The sequence below is a fragment of the Carcharodon carcharias genome, chromosome 13 (genome assembly GCF_017639515.1).
Source record: "Carcharodon carcharias isolate sCarCar2 chromosome 13, sCarCar2.pri, whole genome shotgun sequence".
NCBI lineage: Eukaryota > Metazoa > Chordata > Chondrichthyes > Lamniformes > Lamnidae > Carcharodon > Carcharodon carcharias.
In genome coordinates, this window is record NC_054479.1 from 101,393,518 (window position 1) to 101,412,568 (window position 19,051).

At 37.7% G+C, this 19,051-nt stretch overlaps 1 protein-coding gene across 1 annotated transcript in view; it reads left to right on the forward strand.

Moving 5' to 3' along the window:
* The window catches only part of LOC121286119 (mucin-19-like), a 199,089-nt gene that overhangs the window by 111,273 nt on the left and 68,765 nt on the right, over positions 1–19,051 (forward strand). The window contains exons 52-65 of the mRNA XM_041203108.1: positions 4,091–4,150; positions 4,241–4,297; positions 5,861–5,917; positions 6,343–6,399; positions 6,835–6,894; positions 6,985–7,041; positions 8,606–8,662; positions 9,088–9,144; positions 9,580–9,639; positions 9,730–9,786; positions 11,351–11,407; positions 11,830–11,886; positions 12,321–12,380; positions 12,470–12,526. Coding sequence (XP_041059042.1) covers positions 4,091–4,150; positions 4,241–4,297; positions 5,861–5,917; positions 6,343–6,399; positions 6,835–6,894; positions 6,985–7,041; positions 8,606–8,662; positions 9,088–9,144; positions 9,580–9,639; positions 9,730–9,786; positions 11,351–11,407; positions 11,830–11,886; positions 12,321–12,380; positions 12,470–12,526 — 810 coding nt within the window. The remainder of the gene's footprint in view (positions 1–4,090; positions 4,151–4,240; positions 4,298–5,860; positions 5,918–6,342; positions 6,400–6,834; positions 6,895–6,984; positions 7,042–8,605; positions 8,663–9,087; positions 9,145–9,579; positions 9,640–9,729; positions 9,787–11,350; positions 11,408–11,829; positions 11,887–12,320; positions 12,381–12,469; positions 12,527–19,051) is intronic.

The window sequence follows — 19,051 nt, forward strand, 5'->3', positions numbered from 1 at the left end:
TTCTTCTCCTCATCAGCATGTTAAGTTAAATTTCGTGATTGGGTATAAAGTATTCTGCAATATTTCCTCTGCTACGTTAAATATAATCTTTCCTTGTAAACAACTGTTCATCTTGTCACAAAAGATTATGAAGCGTTTGTTGGCACTCTGTCATTATGATATTCTTGGCGGAAAAGCAAATGCCTTTTGCAAGCAACTTGCTCCAGCACCTGCTCTGGAGGTTAACTGCTAGATTTGGAGAAGTGAATTAGTGATAGGAGATTTTGGGAATAATTATTTTTCAGTTTCCTACCTTTGTAGTATTTCTCTAGCTTGCTCCTTCAACTGATGCAATTTAGTGTACATTTTCTAGCAAAGCGATGCAGCCAGTAGTGAATTAATATATTGTACCATTTTCTCCGGTATTTAGGGCCAACACATTTGGTGGAACTGGGAAGACCAAGAACTTCAGAGACCACCATCAGTGGTGAGTATTGTTCTTCTCCTTATCAGCATGTTAAGTTCAATTTCTGCGATTTGTGTTTTAGTATGCTGAAATATTTCTCTGCTACCTTAAATATAATCTTTCCTTGTAAACAACTGCTCATTCTTGTCAACAAAAGATAATGAGCGTTTGTTGACAACCTGTCATTAAGATATTCTTGCGGAAAAGCAAATGCCTTTTGCAGGCAACTTGCTCCAGCAATTGCTCTGGAAGTTAACCACTACCTTTGGGAAGGGAATTGATGCTAGGATTTGTTGTATATAATTATTTTTCTGTTTCTATCTTTGTAGTAGGATCTCTAGTTGCTCCTTCAACTAGATGATGCGATTATGTCAACATTATCTCAGAAGCAATGCAGCCAGTAGTGATTAATAATGTACCATTTTCTCTGGTATTTAGGGCCAACGCCAGTTGGTAGAACTGGAAGGCCAAGAACTTCAGAGACCACCATCAGTGGTGAGTATTGTTCTTCTCCTCATCAGCATGTTAAGTAAAATTTCTGCGATTCGGGTATAAGTATTCTGTAATATTTCCTCTGCTACATTAAGTATAATCTTTCCTTGTAAACAATCGCTCATTCTTGTCAACAAAAGACAATGAATTGTTTGTTGACACCATGTCATTCATGATATTCTTGCCTGAAAAGCAAATGCCTTTTGCAGGCAATTTTCTCCAGCAACTGCTCTGGGGTTTAACTGCTAGATTTTGAGAATTGAATTAGTGATAGGAGATTTTGGGTATAACTATTTTTCTGTTTCTTACCTTTCTAGTGTCATCTCTAACATGTTCCTTCAACTGAAGTAAATTCAGTGTACATTATGTAGGAAAGCGATGCAGCCAGCAGTGAATTAATATGCTTTATGATTTTCTCTGGTATTTAGGGCCAACACCATTTGGAGGAACAGGGAGACCAACAACTTCAGAGACTACCATCAGTGGTGGTGAGAATTGTTCTTCTCCTCATCAGCATGTTAAGTTAATGTTGTGCGATTCGTGTATTAATATTCTTTAATATTTCCTCTGCTACATAGTGCGAACACTAACGACAGTGACAGGTGTACTTCCTGCTTCAGAGACCAGCATTTCTGGTGAGTAGAGCTAATTTCATTTGATTAGGTGAAATTATTTCAGAGCGATTTGTGATTTAGCGCTCTGCATTATGATCTCTGCTGCATAGGACCAACCATAGCTACAGGGACAGGATTTGCAATGGTTTCAGAAACCAGGATTACTGGTGAGCACATGTTTTCTCATTGCCATGTGAAGTTTGCCCTGCCAACTGCAGGCAGTCAAGGGTCTTGATGTTTTTGCAAAATTGAAGTTGATGATATGTTGAGTGCAATCACATGGAAATGTCTAAATGAGTGCCAAATGAGTTGTTCCACAGTATTATTGGTAATGTTCTTACTTCATAAATGTGCTTCTTTATGCTTTTTTCTGGCAGTGGTTTCTGATGGTAAAATTGTCAAATGATAATAAATTGTTAACGTTTTGTGTAAGCTTAGATACAATTTTTATGCCACATTTTACAATATGTGAGCACAATCACCTTGTCCCTTTACTTACCTCACTGCTTATTGATGCATATTTGTTTTGTGATTAAAGGACGTGTTGATTAAAGAGGTATGAGAATTGTGATTGTAGCCAGTTATAGTTGATATCTGGCATTGTCAAGTATTTCTTTCGGTCGAGGACGGAGCAGTTAAGTAAGCTTGTTGAATTGATGGGAGTCAGTCCGCTGTGTCATTGTTGGATGAGTGATTGTGTGATTGGCAGTATCTTTGAATTAGCAAGCGATACGGATAATGAAGACGGCCAAAATTTTTGAGAAATGAGGAACTGGGCCTGACAATTGCATTTGTTTTTCGAAGCAAATATTCAAATTGAAAATTTGCGATTATTTGCTTTTTTGCATTTGTAGTTTGAAGAACTATCAGGTTGCTGTTATTAATTTTAGAGACCTAAATGCATTTATTTGAATGAATGATGATAGCAGAAGACATGAGGTTATCTGATGAGTAGAGAAATGCTTGTCTGTCCTGAGGCCAAGAGAAGTGCTTAAAAGCATCTCCATTGATGAACTGGAAAATGAAAGGATTCTTTTGGGGTGATTTGGGAATGATGAGGTTTCCATGTGAAATATGTTTTGGAAAGACAGAGAACATTATTTTCTCAAAATGGAATACAGCAAGGTTTCCTTTAGCAAATAATTGGTGAAGTGGTGATGAGAAGTGCCATGTGCTGAGTGGGATTTTTAAATTGCGCCCCTGAAGTTGTTAGAAATATCAATCAGTTTGAAATCATGCCAATTAATTTTGCCTGTTAAGAAGCGCTCAATCTTGTGAAGAAAAGCAAATGAAGCATTTGCTGACACCATGTCATTGAAGATATCATTGCCTGAAATTAAGTGCCTTTTATCGGCAACTTTGTCCAGGAATTGCTCTGGAAGTTAACCTCTACCTTATTGGAAGGGAATTGCTGCTAGGCTTTGTTGTATATAATTATTGTTCTATTCCTTATTTGTAGAAGTAATTGTAAGTTGCTCCTTCAACTGAACTAGATGATGCGAATATCTCAACAATATCTCAGAAGCCGATGCAGCCAGTAGTGAATTAATAATCTGCCATTTCCTCTGGCATTTAGGGCCAACGCCATTTGGAGGAATAGGAAGACCAAGAACTTCAGAGACCACCATCAGTGGTGAGTATGGCTCTTCTCCTCATCAGCATGTTAAGTTAAATTTCTGTGATTCAGTTGTAAGTATTCTGTAATATTTCCTCTGCTACGTTAAATATAATCTTTCCTTGTAAACAACTGCTCATTCTTGTCAACAAAAGATTATGAAGCGTTTGTTGACACTCTGTCATTAATGATATTCTTGGCGGAAAAGCAAATGCTTTTGCAGGCAACTTGCTCCAGCACCTGCTCTGGAGGTTAACCACTAGATTTTGAGAATTGAATTGGTGATAGGAGATTTTGGGAATAATTATTTTTCTGTTTCTTACCTTTGTAGTATCATCTCTAGCTTGCCCCTTCAACTGATGTAAATTCAGTGTACATTTTCTAGGAAAGCAATGCAGCCAGTAGTGATTTAATATATTGTACCATTTTCTCTGGTATTTAGGGCCAACACCATTTGGTGGAACTGGAAGGCCAAGAACTTCAGAGACCACCATCAGTGGTGAGTATTGTTCTTCTCCTCATCAGCATGTTAAGTAAAATTTCTGCGATTCGATTATAAGTATTCTGTAATATTTCCTCTGCTACATTAAGTATAATCTTTCCTTGTAAACAATCGCTCATTTTTGTCAACAAAAGACAATGAATTGTTTGTTGACACCATGTCATTCATGATATTCTTGCCTGAAAAGCAAATGCCTTTTGCAGGCAATTTACTCCAGCAACTGCTCTGGGGTTTAACTGCTAGATTTTGAGAATTGAATTAGTGATAGGAGATTTTGGGTATAACTATTTTTCTGTTTCTTACCTTTCTAGTGTCATCTCTAACATGTTCCTTCAACTGAAGTAAATTCAGTGTACATTATGTAGGAAAGCGATGCAGCCAGCAGTGAATTAATATGCTTTATGATTTTCTCTGGTATTTAGGGCCAACACCATTTGGAGGAACAGGGAGACCAACAACTTCAGAGACTACCGTCAGTGGTGGTGAGAATTGTTCTTCTCCTCATCAGCATGTGAAGTTAATGTTGTGCGATTCGTGTATTAATATTCTTTAATATTTCCTCTGCTACATAGTGCGAACACTAACGACAGTGACAGGTGTACTTCCTGCTTCAGAGACCAGCATTTCTGGTGAGTAGAGCTAATTTCATTTGATTAGGTGAAATTATTTCAGAGCGATTTGTGATTTAGCGCTCTGCAATATGATCTCTGCTGCATAGGACCAACCATAGCTACAGGGACAGGATTTGCAATGGTTTCAGAAACCAGGATTACTGGTGAGCACATGTTTTCTCATTGCCATGTGAAGTTTGCCCTGCCAACTGCAGGCAGTCAAGGCTCTTGATGTTTTTGCAAAATTGAAGTTGATGATATGTTGAGTGCAATCACATGGAAATGTCTAAATGAGTGCCAAATGAGTTGTTCCACAGTATTATTGGTAATGTTCTTACTTCATAAATGTGCTTCTTTATGCTTTGTACTGGCAGTGGTTTCTGATGGTAAAATTGTCAAATGATAATATTTTGTTAACGCTTTTTGTAAGCTTAGGTTCAAATTTTATGCCACATTTTACAAAACGTGAGCACAAACACCTTGTCCCTTTACTTACCTCACTGTTTATTGATGCATATTTGTTTTGTGATTAAAGGACGTGTTGATTAAAGAGGTATGAGAATTGTGATTGTAGCCAGTTATAGTTGATATCTGGCATTGTCAAGTATTTCTTTCGGTCGAGGATGGAGCAGTTAAGTAAGCTTGTTGAATTGATGGGAGTCAGTCCGCTGTGTCATTGTTGGATGAGTGATTGTGTGATTGGCAGTATCTTTGAATTAGCAAGTGATACGGATAATGAAGACGGCGCAAAACTTTTTGAGAAATGGAGGAACTGGGGCCTGACAATTGCATTTGTTTTTTGAGGTATATATTGAAATTGAAAATTTGCGATTATTTGCTTTTTTGCATTTGTAGTTTGAAGAACTATCAGGTTGCTGTTATTAATTTTAGAGACCTAAATGCATTTATTTGAATGAATGATGATAGCAGAAGACATGAGGTTATCTGATGAGTAGAGAAATGCTTGTCTGTCCTGAGGCCAAGAGGATGTGCTTAAAAGCATCACCATTGTTGAACTGGAAAATGAAAGGATTCTTTTGGGGTGATTTTGGGAATGATGAGGCTTCCATGTGAAATATGTTTGTGGAAAGACAGAGAACATTATTTTCTGAAAATGGAATACAGCAAGGTTTCCTTTAGCAAATAATTGGTGAAGTGGTGATGAGAAGTGCCATGTGCTGAGTGGGATTTTAAATTGCGCCCCTGAAGTTGTTAGAAATATCAATCAGTTTGAAATCTTTCAAATTAATTGTGCCTGTTAAGAAGCGCTCAATCTTGTGAAGAAAAGCAAATGAAGCATTTGCTGACACCATGTCATTGAAGATATCATTGCCTGAACATTAATTGCCTTTTATCGGCAACATTGTCCAGGAATTGCTCTGGAAGTTATCCTCTACCTTATTGGAAGGGAATTGCTGCTAGGCTTTGTTTTATATAATTATTGTTCTGTTCCTATCTTTGTAGAAGTAATTGTATGTCGCTCCTTCAACTGAACTAGATGATGCGAATATCTCAACATTATCTCAGAAGCCGATGCAGCCAGTAGTGAATTAATAATCTGCCGTTTCCTCTGGCATTTAGGGCCAACGCCATTTGGAGGAACAGGAAGACCAAGAACTTCAGAGACCACCATCAGTGGTGAGTATGGCTCTTCTCCTCATCAGCATGTTAAGTCAAATTTCTTTGATTCGGTTATAAGTATTCTGTAATATTTCCTCTGCTACGTTAAATATAATCTTTCCTTGTACACAACTGCTCATTCTTGTCAACAAAAGATTATGAAGCGTTTGTTGACACCCTGTCATTAATGATATTCTTGGCGGAAAAGCAAATGCCTTTTGCAGGCAACTTGCTCCAGCACCTGCTCTGGAGGTTAACCACTAGATTTTGAGAATTGAATTGGTGATAGGAGATTTTGTGAATAATTATTTTTCAGTTTCTTACCTTTGTAGTATCATCTCTAGCTTGCCCCTTCAACTGATGTAAATTCAGTGTACATTTTCTAGGAAAGCAATGCAGCCAGTAGTGATTTAATATATTGTACCATTTTCTCTGGTATTTAGGGCCAACACCATTTGGTGGAACTGGAAGACCAAGAACTTCAGAGACCACCATCAATGGTGAGTATTGTCCTTCTCCTCATCAGAACGTTAAGTAAAATTTCTGCGATTCGATTATAAGTATTCTGTAATATTTCCTCTGCTACATTATGTATAATCTTTCCTTGTAAACAATCGCTCGTTCTTGTCAACAAAAGACAATGAATTGTTTGTTGACATTTGTTGACACCATGTCATTCATGATATTCTTGCCTGAAAAGCAAATGCCTTTTGCAGGCAATTTACTCCAGCAACTGCTCTGGGGTTTAACTGCTAGATTTTGAGAATTGAATTAGTGATAGGAGATTTTGGGTATAACTATTTTTCTGTTTCTTACCTTTCTAGTGTCATCTCTAACATGTTCCTTCAACTGAAGTAAATTCAGTGTACATTATGTAGGAAAGCGATGCAGCCAGCAGTGAATTAATATGCTTTATGATTTTCTCTGGTATTTAGGGCCAACACCATTTGGAGGAACAGGGAGACCAACAACTTCAGAGACTACCGTCAGTGGTGGTGAGAATTGTTCTTCTCCTCATCAGCATGTGAAGTTAATGTTGTGCGATTCGTGTATTAATATTCTTTAATATTTCCTCTGTTACATAGTGCGAACACTAACGACAGTGACAGGTGTACTTCCTGCTTCAGAGACCAGCATTTCTGGTGAGTAGAGCTAATTTCATTTGATTAGGTGAAATTATTTCAGAGCGATTTGTGATTTAGCGCTCTGCAATATGATCTCTGCTGCATAGGACCAACCATAGCTACAGGGACAGGATTTGCAATGGTTTCAGAAACCAGGATTACTGGTGAGCACATGTTTTCTCATTGCCACGTGAAGTTTGCCCGGCCAACTGCAGGCAGTCAAGGCTCTTGATGTTTTTGCAAAATTGAAGTTGATGATATGTTGAGTGCAATCACATGGAAATGTCTAAATGAGTGCCAAATGAGTTGTTCCACAGTATTATTGGTAATGTACTTACTTCATAAATGTGCTTCTTTATGCTTTGTACTGGCAGTGGTTTCTGATGGTACAATTGTCAAATGATAATAAATTGTTAACGCTTTTTGTAAGCTTAGGTTCAACTTTTATGCCACATTTTACAAAATGTGAGCACAAGCACCTTGTCCCTTTACTTACCTCACTGTTTATTGATGCATATTTGTTTTGTGATTAAAGGACGTGTTGATTAAAGAGGTATGAGAATTGTGATTGTAGCCAGTTATAGTTGATATCTGGCATTGTCAAGTATTTCTTTCGGTCGAGGATGGAGCAGTTAAGTAAGCTTGTTGAATTGATGGGAGTCAGTCCGCTGTGTCATTGTTGGATGAGTGATTGTGTGATTGGCAGTATCTTTGAATTAGCAAGTGATACGGATAATGAAGACGGCGCAAAACTTTTTGAGAAATGGAGGAACTGGGGCCTGACAATTGCATTTGTTTTTTGAGGTATATATTGAAATTGAAAATTTGCGATTATTTGCTTTTTTGCATTTGTAGTTTGAAGAACTATCAGGTTGCTGTTATTAATTTTAGAGACCTAAATGCATTTATTTGAATGAATGATGATAGCAGAAGACATGAGGTTATCTGATGAGTAGAGAAATGCTTGTCTGTCCTGAGGCCAAGAGGATGTGCTTAAAAGCATCACCATTGTTGAACTGGAAAATGAAAGGATTCTTTTGGGGTGATTTTGGGAATGATGAGGCTTCCATGTGAAATATGTTTGTGGAAAGACAGAGAACATTATTTTCTGAAAATGGAATACAGCAAGGTTTCCTTTAGCAAATAATTGGTGAAGTGGTGATGAGAAGTGCCATGTGCTGAGTGGGATTTTTAAATTGCGCCCCTGAAGTTGTTAGAAATATCAATCAGTTTGAAATCTTTCAAATTAATTGTGCCTGTTAAGAAGCGCTCAATCTTGTGAAGAAAAGCAAATGAAGCATTTGCTGACACCATGTCATTGAAGATATCATTGCCTGAACATTAATTGCCTTTTATCGGCAACATTGTCCAGGAATTGCTCTGGAAGTTATCCTCTACCTTATTGGAAGGGAATTGCTGCTAGGCTTTGTTTTATATAATTATTGTTCTGTTCCTATCTTTGTAGAAGTAATTGTATGTCGCTCCTTCAACTGAACTAGATGATGCGAATATCTCAACATTATCTCAGAAGCTGATGCAGCCAGTAGTGAATTAATAATCTGCCGTTTCCTCTGGCATTTAGGGCCAACGCCATTTGGAGGAACAGGAAGACCAAGAACTTCAGAGACCACCATCAGTGGTGAGTATGGCTCTTCTCCTCATCAGCATGTTAAGTCAAATTTCTTTGATTCGGTTATAAGTATTCTGTAATATTTCCTCTGCTACGTTAAATATAATCTTTCCTTGTAAACAACTGCTCATTCTTGTCAACAAAAGATTATGAAGCGTTTGTTGACACCCTGTCATTAATGATATTCTTGGCGGAAAAGCAAATGCCTTTTGCAGGCAACTTGCTCCAGCACCTGCTCTGGAGGTTAACCACTAGATTTTGAGAATTGAATTGGTGATAGGAGATTTTGTGAATAATTATTTTTCAGTTTCTTACCTTTGTAGTATCATCTCTAGCTTGCCCCTTCAACTGATGTAAATTCAGTGTACATTTTCTAGGAAAGCAATGCAGCCAGTAGTGATTTAATATATTGTACCATTTTCTCTGGTATTTAGGGCCAACACCATTTGGTGGAACTGGAAGACCAAGAACTTCAGAGACCACCATCAATGGTGAGTATTGTCCTTCTCCTCATCAGAACGTTAAGTAAAATTTCTGCGATTCGATTATAAGTATTCTGTAATATTTCCTCTGCTACATTATGTATAATCTTTCCTTGTAAACAATCGCTCGTTCTTGTCAACAAAAGACAATGAATTGTTTGTTGACATTTGTTGACACCATGTCATTCATGATATTCTTGCCTGAAAAGCAAATGCCTTTTGCAGGCAATTTACTCCAGCAACTGCTCTGGGGTTTAACTGCTAGATTTTGAGAATTGAATTAGTGATAGGAGATTTTGGGTATAACTATTTTTCTGTTTCTTACCTTTCTAGTGTCATCTCTAACATGTTCCTTCAACTGAAGTAAATTCAGTGTACATTATGTAGGAAAGCGATGCAGCCAGCAGTGAATTAATATGCTTTATGATTTTCTCTGGTATTTAGGGCCAACACCATTTGGAGGAACAGGGAGACCAACAACTTCAGAGACTACCGTCAGTGGTGGTGAGAATTGTTCTTCTCCTCATCAGCATGTGAAGTTAATGTTGTGCGATTCGTGTATTAATATTCTTTAATATTTCCTCTGTTACATAGTGCGAACACTAACGACAGTGACAGGTGTACTTCCTGCTTCAGAGACCAGCATTTCTGGTGAGTAGAGCTAATTTCATTTGATTAGGTGAAATTATTTCAGAGCGATTTGTGATTTAGCGCTCTGCAATATGATCTCTGCTGCATAGGACCAACCATAGCTACAGGGACAGGATTTGCAATGGTTTCAGAAACCAGGATTACTGGTGAGCACATGTTTTCTCATTGCCACGTGAAGTTTGCCCGGCCAACTGCAGGCAGTCAAGGCTCTTGATGTTTTTGCAAAATTGAAGTTGATGATATGTTGAGTGCAATCACATGGAAATGTCTAAATGAGTGCCAAATGAGTTGTTCCACAGTATTATTGGTAATGTACTTACTTCATAAATGTGCTTCTTTATGCTTTGTACTGGCAGTGGTTTCTGATGGTACAATTGTCAAATGATAATAAATTGTTAACGCTTTTTGTAAGCTTAGGTTCAACTTTTATGCCACATTTTACAAAATGTGAGCACAAGCACCTTGTCCCTTTACTTACCTCACTGTTTATTGATGCATATTTGTTTTGTGATTAAAGGACGTGTTGATTAAAGAGGTATGAGAATTGTGATTGTAGCCAGTTATAGTTGATATCTGGCATTGTCAAGTATTTCTTTCGGTCGAGGATGGAGCAGTTAAGTAAGCTTGTTGAATTGATGGGAGTCAGTCCGCTGTGTCATTGTTGGATGAGTGATTGTGTGATTGGCAGTATCTTTGAATTAGCAAGTGATACGGATAATGAAGACGGCGCAAAACTTTTTGAGAAATGGAGGAACTGGGGCCTGACAATTGCATTTGTTTTTTGAGGTATATATTGAAATTGAAAATTTGCGATTATTTGCTTTTTTGCATTTGTAGTTTGAAGAACTATCAGGTTGCTGTTATTAATTTTAGAGACCTAAATGCATTTATTTGAATGAATGATGATAGCAGAAGACATGAGGTTATCTGATGAGTAGAGAAATGCTTGTCTGTCCTGAGGCCAAGAGGATGTGCTTAAAAGCATCACCATTGTTGAACTGGAAAATGAAAGGATTCTTTTGGGGTGATTTTGGGAATGATGAGGCTTCCATGTGAAATATGTTTGTGGAAAGACAGAGAACATTATTTTCTGAAAATGGAATACAGCAAGGTTTCCTTTAGCAAATAATTGGTGAAGTGGTGATGAGAAGTGCCATGTGCTGAGTGGGATTTTTAAATTGCGCCCCTGAAGTTGTTAGAAATATCAATCAGTTTGAAATCTTTCAAATTAATTGTGCCTGTTAAGAAGCGCTCAATCTTGTGAAGAAAAGCAAATGAAGCATTTGCTGACACCATGTCATTGAAGATATCATTGCCTGAACATAATTGCCTTTTATCGGCAACATTGTCCAGGAATGCTCTGGAAGTTATCCTCTACCTTATTGGAAGGGAATTGCTGCTAGGCTTTGTTTTATATAATTATTGTTCTGTTCCTATCTTTGTAGAAGTAATTGTATGTCGCCTCCTTCAACTGAACTAGATGATGCGAATATCTCAACCATATCTCAGAAGCTGATGCAGCCAGTAGTGAACTTAATAATCTGCCGTTTCATTGGGCATTTAGGGCCAACGCCATTTGGAGGAACAGGAAGACCAAGAACTTCAGAGACCACCATCAGTGGTGAGTAGGGCTCTTCTCCTCATCAGCATGTTAAGTCAAATTTCTTTGATTCGGTTATAAGTATTCTGTAATATTTCCTCTGCTACGTTAAATATAATCTTTCCTGTAAACAACTGCTCTTTCTTGTCAACAAAAGATTATGAAGCGTTTGTTGACACCCTGTCATTAATGATATTCTTGGCGGAAAAGCAAATGCCTTTTTGCAGGCAACTTGCTCCAGCACCTGCTCTGGAGGTTAACCACTAGATTTTGAGAATTGATTGGTGATAGGAGATTTGTGAATAATTATTTTTCAGCTTCTTACCTTTGTAGTATCATCTCTAGCTTCCCCTTCAACTGATGTAAATTCAGTGTACATTTTCTAGGAAAGCAATGCAGCCAGTAGTGATTTAATATATTGTACCATTTTCTCTGGTATTTAGGGCCAACACCATTTGGTGGAACTGGAAGACCAAGAACTTCAGAGACCACCATCAATGGTGAGTATTGTCCTTCTCCTCATCAGAACGTTAAGTAAAATTTCTGCGATTCGATTATAAGTATTCTGTAATATTTCCTCTGCTACATTATGTATAATCTTTCCTTGTAAACAAGCGCTCGTTCTTGTCAACAAAAGACAATGAATTGTTTGTTGGACATTTGTTGACACCATGTCATTCATGATATTCTTGCCTGAAAAGCAATGCCTTTTTGCAGGCAATTTACTCAGCAACTGCTCTGGGTTTAACTGCTAGATTTTGAGAATTGAATTAGTGATAGGAGATTTTGGGTATAACTATTTTTCTGTTTCTTACCTTTCTAGTGTCATCTCTAACATGTTCCTTCAACTGAAGTAAATCAGTGTACATTATGTAGGGAAAGCGATGCAGCCAGCAGTGAATTAATATGCTTTATGATTTTCTCTGGTATTTAGGGCCAACACCATTTGGAGGAACAGGGAGACCAACAACTTCAGAGACTACCGTCAGTGGTGGTGAGAATTGTTCTTCTCCTCATCAGCATGTGAAGTTAATGTTGTGCGATTCGTGTATAATATTCTTTAATATTTCCTCTGTTACATAGTGCGAACACTAACGACAGTGACAGGTGTACTTCCTGCTTCAGAGACCAGCATTTCTGGTGAGTAGAGCTAATTTCATTTGATTAGGTGAATTATTTCAGAGCGATTTGTGATTTAGCGCTCTGCAATATGATCTCTGCTGCATAGGACCAACCATAGCTACAGGGACAGGATTTGCAATGGTTTCAGAAACCAGGATTACTGGTGAGCACATGTTTTCTCATTGCCACGTGAAGTTGCCCGGCCAACTGCAGGCAGTCAAGGCTCTTGATGTTTTTGCAAATTGAAGTTGATGATATGTTGAGTGCAATCACATGGAAATGTCTAAATGAGTGCCAAATGAGTTGTTCCACAGTATTATTGGTAATGTACTTACTTCATAAATGTGCTTCTTTATGCTTTGTACTGCAGTGGTTTCTGATGGTACAATTGTCAAATGATAATAAATTGTTAACGCTTTTTGTAAGCTTAGGTTCAACTTTTATGCCACATTTTACAAAATGTGAGCACAAGCACCTTGTCCCTTTACTTACCTCACTGTTTATTGATGCATATTTGTTTTGTGATTAAAGGACGTGTTGATTAAAGAGGTATGAGAATTGTGATTGTAGCCAGTTATAGTTGATATCTGGCATTGTCAAGTATTTCTTTCGGTCGAGGATGGAGCAGTTAAGTAAGCTTGTTGAATTGATGGGAGTCAGTCCGCTGTGTCATTGTTGATGAGTGATTGTGTGATTGGCAGTATCTTTGAATTAGCAAGTGATACGGATAATGAAGACGGCGCAAAACTTTTGAGAAATGGAGGAACTGGGGCCTGACAATTGCATTTGTTTTTTGAGGTATATATTGAAATTGAAAATTTGCGATTATTTGCTTTTTTGCATTTGTAGTTTGAAGAACTATCAGGTTGCTGTTATTAATTTTAGAGACCTAAAATGCATTTATTTGAATGATGATGATAGCAGAAGACATGAGGTTATCTGATGAGTAGAGAAATGCTTGTCTGTCCTGAGGCCAAGAGGATGTGCTTAAAAGCATCACCATTGTTGAACTGGAAAATGAAAGGATTCTTTTGGGGTGATTTTGGAATGATGAGGCTTCCATGTGAAATATGTTTGTGGAAAGACAGAGAACATTATTTTCTGAAAATGGAATACAGCAAGGTTTCCTTTAGCAAATAATTGTGAAGGTGTGATGAAAGTGCCATGTGCTGAGTGGGATTTTAATTGCGCCCCTGAAGTTGTTAGAAATATCATCAGTTTGAAATCTTTCAAATTAATTGTGCCTGTTAAAGAAGCGCTCATCTTGTGAAGAAGAAAAGCAAATGAAGCATTTGCTGACACCATGTCATTGAAGATATCATTGCTGAACATTAATTGCCTTTTATCGGCAACATTGTCCAGGAATTGCTCTGGAAGTTATCCTCTACCTATTGGAAGGAATTGCTGCTAGGCTTTGTTTTATATAATAATTGTTCTGTTCCTATCTTTGTAGAAGAATTGTATGACGCTCCTTCAACTGAACTAGATGATGCGAATATCTCAACATTATTCAGAAGCTGATGCAGCCAGTAGTGAATTAATACTCTGCCGTTTCTCTTGCATTTAGGGCCAACGCCATTTGGAGGAAGCAGAAGACCAAGAACTTCAGAGACCACCATCAGTGGTGAGTATGGCTCTTCTCCTCATCAGCATGTAAGTCAAATTTCTTTGATTCGGTTATAAGTAATTCTGTAATATTTCTCTGCTACGTTAAATATAATCTTTCCTTGTAAACAAACTGCTCATTCTTGTCAACAAAAGATATGAAGCGTTGTTGACACCCTGTCATTAATGATATTCTTGGCGGAAAAGCAAATGCTTTGCAGGCAACTTGCTCCAGCACCTGCTCTGGAGGTTAACCACTAGATTTTGAGAATTGAATTGGTGATAGGAGATTTGTGAATAATTATTTTTCAGTTTCTTACCTTTGTAGTATCATCTCTAGCTTGCCCCTTCAACTGATGTAAATTCAGTGTACATTTTCTAGGAAAAGCAATGCAGCCAGTAGTGATTTAATATATTGTACCATTTTCTCTGGTATTTAGGGCCAACACCATTTGGTGGAACTGGAAGACCAAGAACTTCAGAGACCACCATCAATGGTGAGTATTGTCCTTCTCCTCATCAGAACGTTAAGTAAAATTTCTGCGATTCGATTATAAGTATTCTGTAATATTTCCTCTGCTACATTATGTATAATCTTTCCTTGTAAAACAATCGCTCGTTCTTGTCAACAAAAGACAATGAATTGTTTGTTGACATTTGTTGACACCATGTCATTCATGATATACTTGCCTGAAAAGCAAATGCCTTTTGCAGGCAATTTACTCCAGCAAACTGCTCTGGGGTTTAACTGCTAGATTTTGAGAAATTGAATTAGTGATAGGAGATTTTGGGTATAACTATTTTTCTGTTTCTTACCTTTCTAGTGTCATCTCTAACATGTTCCTTCAACTGAAGTAAATTCAGTGTACATTATGTAGGAAAGCGATGCAGCCAGCAGTGGAATTAATATGCTTTATGATTTTCTCTGGTATTTAGGGCAACACCATTTGGAGGAACAGTGAGACCAACAACTTCAGAGACTACCGTCAGTGGTGGTGAGAATTGTTCTTCTCCTCATCAGCATGTGAAGTTAATGTTGTGCGATTCGTGTATTAATATTCTTTAATATTTCCTCTGCTACATAGTGCGAACACTAACGACAGTGACAGGTGTACTTCCCTGCTTCAGAGACCAGCATTTCTGGTGAGTAGAGCTAATTTCATTGATTAGGAGAAATTATTTCAGAGCGATTTGTGATTTAGCGCTCTGCAATATGATCTCTGCTGCATAGACCAACCATAGCTACAGGACAGGATTTGCAATGGTTTCAGAAACCAGGATTACTGGTGAGCACATGTTTTCTCATTGCCATGTGAAGTTTGCCCTGCCAACTGCAGGCAGTCAAGGCTCTTGATGTTTTTGCAAAATTGAAGTTGATGATATGTTGAGTGCAATCACATGGAAATGTCTAAATGAGTGCCAAATGAGTTGTTGCACAGTATTATTGGTAATGTTCTTACTTCATAAATGTGCTTCTTTATGCTTTGTTCTGGCAGTGGTTTCTGATGGTAAAATTGTCAAATGATAATAAATTGTTAATGCTTTTTGTAGCTTAGGTTTAATTTTTATGCCACATTTACAAAATGTGAGCACAAACACCTTGTCCCTTTACTTACCTCACTGTTTATTGATGCATAGTTGTTTTGTGATTAAAAGACGTGTTGATTAAAGAGGTATGAGAATTGTGATTGTAGCCAGTTATAGTTGATATCTGGCATTGTCAAGTATTTCTTTCGTCGAGGACGGAGCAGTTAAGTAAACTTGTTGAATTGATGGGAGTCAGTCTGCTGTGTCATTGTTGGATGAGTGATTGTGTGATTGGCAGTATCTTTGAATTAGCAAGTGATACGGATAATGAAGACGGCCCAAAACTTTTTGAGAAATGGAGGAACTGGGGCCTGACAATTCCATTTGTTTTTTGAGCAAATATTGAAGTTGAAAATTTGTGATTATTTGCTTTTTGCATTTGTAGTTTGAAGAAATATCAGGTTGCTGTTATTAATTTTAGAGACCTAAATGCACTTATTTGAACGAATGATGATGGCAGAAGACATCAGGTTATCTGATGAGTCGAGAAATGCTTGTCTGGTCCTGAGGCCAAGAGGATGTCCTTAAAAGCATCTCAATTGATGAACTGGAAAATGAAAGGATTCTTTTGGGGTGATTTTGGGCAATGATGAGGCTTCCATGTGAAATATGTTTCTGGAAAGACAGAGAACATTATTTTCTGAAAAAGGAATACAGCAAAGTTTCCATCAGCAAATAATTGGTGAAGTGGTGATGAGAAGTGCCATGTGCTGAGTGGGATTTTTAAATTGCGCCCCTGAAGTTGTTAGAAATATCAATCAGTTGTGAAATCTTTCAAATTAATTGTGCCTGTTAAGAAGCGCTCCAATCTTGTGAAGAAAAGCAAATGAAGCATTTGCAGACACCATGTCATTGAAGATATCATTGCCTGAACATTAATTGCCTTTTATCGGCAACATTGTCCAGGAATTGCTCTGGAAGTTATCCTCTACCTTATTGGAAGGGAATTGCTGCTAGGCTTTGTTTTATATAATTATTGTTCTGTTCCTATCTTTGTAGAAGTAATTGTATGTCGCTCCGTCAACTGAACTAGATGATGCGAATATCTCAACATTATCTCAGAAGCTGATGCAGCCAGTAGTGAATTAATAATCTGCCGTTTCCTCTGGCATTTAGGGCCAACGCCATTTGGAGGAACAGGAAGACCAGAACTTCAGAGACCACCATCAGTGGTGAGTATGGCTCTTCTCCTCATCAGCAGTTAAGTCAAATTTCTTTGATTCGGTTATAAGTATTCTGTAATATTTCCTCTGCTACGTTAAATATAATCTTTCCTTGTAAACAACTGCTCATTCTTGTCAACAAAAGATTATGAAGCGTTTGTTGACACCTGTCATTAATGATATTCTTGGCGGAAAAGCAAATGCCTTTTGCAGGCAACTTGCTCCAGCACCTGCTCTGGAGGTTAACCACGTAGATTTGAGAATTGAATTGGGTGATAGGAGATTTTTGAATAATTATTTTTCAGTTTCTTACCTTTGTAGTATCATCTCTAGCTTGCCCCTTCAACTGATGTAAATTCAGTGTACATTTTCTAGGAAAGCAATGCAGCCAGTAGTCGATTTAATATATTGTACCATTTTCTCTGGGTATTTAGGGCCAACACCATTTGGTGGAACTGGAAGACCAAGAACTTCAGAGACCACCATCAATGGTGAGTATTGTCCTTCTCCTCATCAGAACGTTAAGTAAAATTTCTGCGATTCGATTATAAGTATTCTGTAATATTTCCTCTGCTACAGTATGTATAATCTTTCCATTGTAAACATCGCTCGTTCTTGTCAACAAAAGAGACAATGAATTGTTTGTTGACATTTGTTGACACCATGTCATTCATGATATTCTTGCCTGAAAAGCAAATGCCTTTTGCAGGCAATTTACTCCAGCAACTGCTCTGGGGTTAACTGCTAGATTTGAGAATTGAATTAGTGATAGGAGATTTTGGGTATAACTATTTTTCTGTTTCTTACCTTTCTAGTGTCATCTCTAACCTGTTCCTTCAACTGAAGTAAATTCAGTGTACATTATGTAGGGAAAGCGATGCAGCCAGCAGTGAATTAATATGCTTTATGATTTTCTCAGGTATTTAGGGCCAACACCATTGGAGGAACAGTGAGACCAACAACTTCAGAGACTACCGTCAGTGGTGGTGAGAATTGTTCTTCTCCTCATCAGCATGTGAAGTTAATGTTGTGCGATTCGTGTATTAATATTCTTTAATATTTCCTCTGCTACATAGTGCGAACACTAACGACAGTGACAGGTGTACTTCTTGCTTCAGAGACCAGCATTCTGGTGAGTAGAGCTAATTTCATTTGATTAGGAGAAATTATTTCAGAGCGATTTGTGATTTAGCGCTCTGCAATATGATCTCTGCTGCATAGGACCAACCATAGCTACAGGACAGGATTTGCAATGGTTTCAGAAACCAGGATTACTGGTGAGCACATGTTTTCTCATTGCCATGTGAAGTTTGCCCTGCCAACTGCAGGCAGTCAAGGCTCTTGATGTTTTTGCAAAATTGAAGTTGATGATATGTTGAGTGCAATCACATGGAAATGTCTAAATGAGTGCCAAATGAGTTGTTGCACAGTATTATTGGTAATGTTCTTACTTCATAAATGTGCTTCTTTATGCTTTGTTCTGGCAGTGGTTTCTGATGGTAAATTGTCAAATGATAATAAATTGTTAATGCTTTTTGTAAGCTTAGGTTTAATTTTTATGCCACATTTTACAAAATGTGAGCACAAACACCTTGTCCCTTTACTTACCTCACTGTTTATTGATGCATAGTTGTTTTGTGATTAAAGGACGTGTTGATTAAAGAGGTATGAGAATTGTGAATGTAGCCAGTTATAGTTGATATCTGGCATTGTCAAGTATTTCTTTCGGTCGAGGACGGAGCAGTTAAGTAAACTTGTTGAATTGATGGGAGTCAGTCCTGCTGTGTCATTGTTGGATGAGTGCTTGTGTGATTGGCAGTATCTTTGAATTAGCAAGTGATACGGATAATGAAGACGGCCCAAAACTTTTTGAGAAATGGAGGAACTGGGGCCTGACAATTCCATTTGTTTTTTTGAAGCAAATATTGAAGTTGAAAATTTGTGATTATTTGCTTTTTTGCATTTGTAGTTTGAAGAAATATCAGGTTGCTGTTATTAATTTTAGAGACCTAAATGCACTTATTTGAACGAATGATGAGGCAGAAGACATCAGGTTATCTGATGAGTCGAGAAATGCTTGTCTGTCCTGAGGCCAAGAGGATGTCCTTAAAAGCATCTCAATTGATGAACTGGAAAATGAAAGGATTCTTTTGGGGTGATTTTGGGCAATGATGAGGCTTCCATGTGA